The following is a 5,715-nucleotide window of genomic DNA, read 5'->3' on the forward strand; positions in this document are numbered from 1 at the left end:
GGGGGGGAGGCAGAGTATGGAGCCATGAGAGGCTCATTTGGGGTTGCAGGGAAGGGAGGATGGCTCCCACCACTGTGTGCACCCCCAAGGGAGGCATGGGGGGACATGTGCCCCCTGGATCTGTGTGCAGGGTGGAAGCAGGCTGTCCGCTGCGGGCTGGGGGTGGCACCAGGCTTTTCCTGGTGGGAGGGTTGGGCCAGGTCTGTGCTCAGATTGGGTGGTGGTGGTGCTGGGATGGGGTTTGTGAGTGGGCTACAGCAAATTTTGGGGTGGTCATCACTTCCCCCAACCCTTCCTCCCAGTGCTGCCGCTGCCTGCCCCAAGCACAGCCCCGGCCCAACCCCTCCTCCCCCACTGGAAAGAGCCTGGTGCCACCCCAGCCCACAGCGGGCAGCCTGCCCTCACCCCACACAGATCTGGAGGGCACATGCCCTCCTATGCCTCCACTGAGGGTGCAGATATTGGTGGGGGGCGCCACTCACAAACGTCCTGTTGGGGCCTTGCAGCTCTGCCCCATGCCCCGCCCCGCCCACGAAGCACCTGTCCCCAGGGCTGGATTAACACATAGGCAAATTAGGCACATGCCTAGGGCCCTAAGTGAAGAAGGAACTCAGTTGTACTTATTTTACGTATTATAATTATTGAGTTTAAAAAGTAATATAAATATACAGTATTAATTAGGGGCCCATAAGTTTGTTTGCCTAGGGCCCACTAAAGGGTTAATTCAGCCCTGCCTGCCATTGCCCCACCCCCTCCCTCACCATGGAAGCCTCTATCTCGTGTCCCCCCCCACACCCCTTTTCTCCCTCCTAACAGACTTACTGGTTGGGCACTGCTCTCCAAGCTGCCGGGCTGCACTCCTGGCCACATGCATGCTGCGGCTGCACCCATGCATGCAGCATTTATTGGTGACTTTATCAGCGGCATCAGCCAAAAAAAGCCGATTGCCAATAATTTAAATTTTCCTTTTATTGGTGCTGATACGATATGGACCGATGAACCAGTGCACCTCTATCCTTGACTATACCATTCCAGCCAAGTAATCTTTCTAAACTGCTCTGGAATATTTCCAAGGGTGGAGAGTCCACAATTTTTTTAGGTAACCTAATGTTTAAACATCCTCATAGTTAGAAAGGTCCTCCAAATCTCCAAACTAAAATTCCCCTGCTGCAGCTTGAGTCTTTTGCTCCTAGTCCTATTTCCTGCAGCCACACAGAAGGGCCATCTCCATCCTTTCTGTAATCACCCTTCAGGTATTTGAGGTTTGATATCAAATCCCCCCTCAGTCTTCTCTTCTCCAGCCTAAATAACCCTAGCTCTTTCAGCTTTTCCTCCTAAGTCCTGCTTCTGAGGCTCCTAGTCATTTTTGTTGCTCTTCACTGGACTCCTTGGCTATGCCTCCACAAGTGAGAATGTACACTTTGTGGCACCTCAAAGGCTTTTGTGCTGCCACAAAATGCACACAGCACGTATGAATAGGTCCTGCATTGCAGAGTAAAATTAGATAACTAGAACTCCTGGTATCAACCCTCCCCCACCAAACAGGGCAAAAAAAAGTGAGGTGGTACATGTGACTGCAGCATGTACTGCCTGAAACTGGAGCCTGGTCAGCTAGAGCCATACTGTGGCTGCTGCCCAGGCTCCACATGCCCAGAATGCTGCTGTTGCAGTCCTAGGAGGCCTCTAGGGCCTTAGGTAATGCTGCTGGTCCAGCCCAGGTGCTGGCCCCAGCCTCTCCTACCCCATTTGGGGCAATTTGCTGCACTCCAGAGAGTAAGCAGGGGCATTCCCCAGGGGACAACTAGCAGTAACATAAATATGTGCCGCTGCTAGTTGTCCCCAGGTAAACACACGTACATGCTCATGGGGATGCACCCCATGTGTCACTTGAGTTTTTTGTTTTGTTTTGATTTATTAAGACTTTTGTGACAGAGACAACATATTCATGTTTAATGATGTAGCTTTTCATCGTTTTTGTCATTTTAATGATTTTTTGATTAGAGTGTTTATTATTATATATAGTAAGTGGAAATCTTTCATCTATTTTAGAATCTCCACTAGCTTTTGCTCATTCGCCTGGCTGCATGTTTATTACTGACCAGAAGAACGAAGATGCTGAAGCTTACCTGAAAGAAATCCCTGAGGTCCACTGCATTTCTCAAAGTCCTTTGTATTACAGCATTGTGTCAGCTGCAGCAGTAAAAAGGATAAGAGATCTAGAAAGTCTAATTGGAATAGATCCAGGTAAAAAAAACAGTTTCTAAGTTGCTTTTCATTTAGTGAAGAATAAATAGTTCTGGAAACTAAGATTTGTCATGTAGATTAGTATACATGATCTATCCAGTTCATTCAGATAGTATTTGAAATCAGGAATGCAGTAAGACAATTCCAAAAGTTACAATGCCTTCGTAAGGTTATTCTGAATGATACTGTTATTCTCCCTTTCTATCTTACCATACTGATCAGTTTGAGCCAGCCAGTCTGCTTAGCTAATGGGGCATCAGTATACTTTCCATTCCTAGTTTTACTTGCATGTTAACATATACTGCTGTCAATCTCGAAGTTCTAGATCTGGCTTATACCTGTGCTTTCAGCATGACTGAAGACCCACAGGGTTACTCCTATCAGAAGTGAGTCTAATTGTTATGTATAAACTGATGGGTAGCAGGAATTGCCCATCTGTGAATAGCGGAGTAGGATAACATATTAATACCAGCTCAAAAAATACTTCTTATGGCAGGCAATACAACATCCCTTAAAACTTTTGCAATACCATTCTACTCTTTCAAGTGTAGAACATTCTAGAAGTTGATTTTGTATCTGTTCTTTCAAAAAATGATGTCTTCTAGATGAATTAATGTCAAGCTGGGATGAGGATTACCTGAGTATCTCAGAAGTGGGTAGGAGGGATAGAGAAAGACAAAGCATGTATCAGTTCCTAACACCAGTATTGGCATGCCTCCCTTTCTGTCCCCTACACCCCATTAGTTCTAGTCCTATTTTACCCATACATTCTTCTGCCTCACTGAACAGGGTATGGATTTTAGAAGGAGAAAGTAGGCCTGAATTTGTGATCATAGAATCATAGAAAATTTAGGTTGGAAGGGACCTCAGGAGACTATTTAGTCCAACCCCCTGCTCAAATCAGGGCCAGCCCCAACTAGATCATCCCATCCAATGATCTTAAAAACTCCCAAAGATGGAATAATGGCCACAAATTGTTAGAGAGAAGGTTCAGGCTGGACATCAGGAGACATGACTTTACAGTTAGGGCTGCCAGGCTCTGAAATGGGCTCCCAAGGGAGGTGGTACTCTCTTCTACCTTGGGGGTCTTCAAGAGGAGGCTGGACAGATATTTGGCTGGGGTGATATGCCCGCGGCATCCATTCCTGCCTGGGGTAGGGGGTTGGACCTGATGATCTGTTTAGGTCCCTTCCGACCCTACCAACTATGAAACTATGATACTATGATGGAGATTCCACAACCTCTCTGGGTAATCTGTTCCAGTGCTTTACTACCCTCCTTGTGAGTTTTTTCCCCCTAATAACCAACCTAAGCTTCCCTTGCTGCAACTAGAAACCGTTGCTCCTTGTTCTGGCACCTGTCACCTCTGAGAAGAGTCTAGCTCCATCCTCTTTGGAACCACCTTCAGGTAGTTGAAAGCTCCTATTAAATCTCTTCTCAGTGCCCCATGACCCACCCCTGGGCACTCCACTTGATATTGGCTGCCACCTAGACATCAAGCCATTGATTACTACTCTTTGAGTCTGACGATCCAGCCAGTTTTCTATCCACCTTCAATCCACATCATCCAACTTATAGTTCCTTAGCTCACTTGCAAGAATGGTTTGGGAGACTTTTGCTAAAGTCTTGCTAAAGTCAATGTATATCATGTACACTGCCCGGCATCCACAGAGCCAGTCATCTGATCACAGAAGGCAATCAAGTTGGTCAGGTATGACTTGCTCTTGGTGAATCCATGCTGACTGTTCCTAATCACCTTCTCCTCCAAGTGCTTTGAAAAAGCTGTGATTAGCTCTTTCATACTTAGTACCTTTCTTTCCCACAGTGTTTCCAAATTCATGGGAAATTTGTCTCTACTGTTACCTGCATAATATATCAATGGCTTTTTACAGCAAAAATAGCAATGCTATAAAGCGTATCTAAACAACCAGTTTTCCTCCAACCCTCTTATCTAAGTTCTCCATAGAAATCCATGGACTAGGTATATGAGCTTTCTTTATCCAATAGTGCTTTTACTGCCTTGGCATTCAAAGTAGCAAAGAACATTTACAGGCTCTTCTTCTGAGAAAATAATTCCTTTTGTGGGACATAATATCATTTTCTATGGTAACCAGGAATCCTGGCTTTCTCTGATTTAAAAAAAATCCCCAATTTTTGGATTAAAAAAAGTAGCCCCAAGACCTCATTTTTCCACGATTAAAATGAAACACCACTATATATATATATATACAAATTAGTGGTGTTTCATTTTAATCATGGAAAAATGTGGATTTGGGGTTACTTTTTAAATCCAAATGTTGGGGATGTTTTTAAATCAGAGAAAACCAAAACCCCTGATGATAACATATGTTGTAACCATTTCTTAATGGGAAAATTCCAGCCTTTGTGTTTAGTCTGACTACAGTAATCATAAATAATCTACATATAGTGAATAATACTGCAAAAGCCATTTGCAGTTCACCTTTAATGCATCATTTCGTTTTCCTTAAGGACCATCCTAGCCCATAGGCTTAGTTATCTCACTAATTCCCAAAGTCTTAGAGTAACTGAAACATTTTAAAGGTGGTGTTGGTGTGGCTTGATACATTTCTATAAAACAAATTCTACTACTATGCTGCATCTACACTAAATTAGGACATCCTCTTTGGTTCCTTGTTCTGGCTGCAGATAGTGCCTCAGTAAGCAAATGGGATGTGCCTGCATCTCAACAGGGACTTCACCTGGTGATATCTCTGTTGTTCAGAACTGCTGTCAATGTCTTCTCTCTCTTTCAGTTTTTCTACTTAATTTCCATCTTTACTTCTGTACAATCTTCTACCTCACTCGTGGCATGATTTTTGATACATTATAATCTGCCTGGCAACTGACTCCCCAGCCCAGCCCAGCCCCTGGCTTGTTTACTTTTCATTCCATCCAGGAAGAGCACACACCAACTGCTGCAGCTTCCTGAGCCTGACGAAGGGTTTTTGAACCCGAAAGCTTAATTAATAACTATTCTCCAACCATTTGGGTTGGTCTAATAAAAGATATCAAATTCACCCAAGGAACCTTGTCATGGCATGATATGCATTTAATAGCCTTTCTTACCAAAAGCAGAACCAGATAAATGGGTCATTACACCTGTAGCCAGGTCTGTTGTTGCCATTCATTCAAACTTTTAAATAAATTAGTCTATGTTTTCTCTCTCAACATACTGGAGTAATTTTGGCTCTCTACAATTCCACAAACTTACAGTAGTCCACCTTGGGTCATAATATGGAAGCTGATATTTGTATATCTGTGTTACAGGGGTGTTGGTTGTAGCCATGTTGGTCTAAGGACACAGGCAGACAAGGTCACAGTTTCATAGTTTGTAGGGTCGGAAGGGACCTTGACAGATCATCAAGTCCGCCCCCCTGCCATGGCAGGAAAGAGCACTGGGGTCAAACGACCCCAGCAAGGTGTTCATCTAGCCTCCTCTTAAAGACCCCC

The 5,715-nt window shown here is 44.4% G+C and overlaps 1 protein-coding gene across 4 annotated transcripts in view; it reads left to right on the forward strand.

Moving 5' to 3' along the window:
- DGLUCY (D-glutamate cyclase) overlaps positions 1-5,715 on the forward strand; it is a 104,753-nt gene that overhangs the window by 61,203 nt on the left and 37,835 nt on the right. For all 4 annotated transcript variants that reach the window (XM_025191262.1, XM_025191260.1, XM_006035090.2 and 1 more), the window contains exon 7: positions 2,050-2,244. In XM_025191262.1, the coding sequence (XP_025047047.1) occupies positions 2,050-2,244 (195 nt within the window). The remainder of the gene's footprint in view (positions 1-2,049; positions 2,245-5,715) is intronic.

This window comes from Alligator sinensis, unplaced genomic scaffold (assembly GCF_000455745.1).
Source record: "Alligator sinensis unplaced genomic scaffold, ASM45574v1 scaffold608_1, whole genome shotgun sequence".
Taxonomy (NCBI): domain Eukaryota; kingdom Metazoa; phylum Chordata; order Crocodylia; family Alligatoridae; genus Alligator; species Alligator sinensis.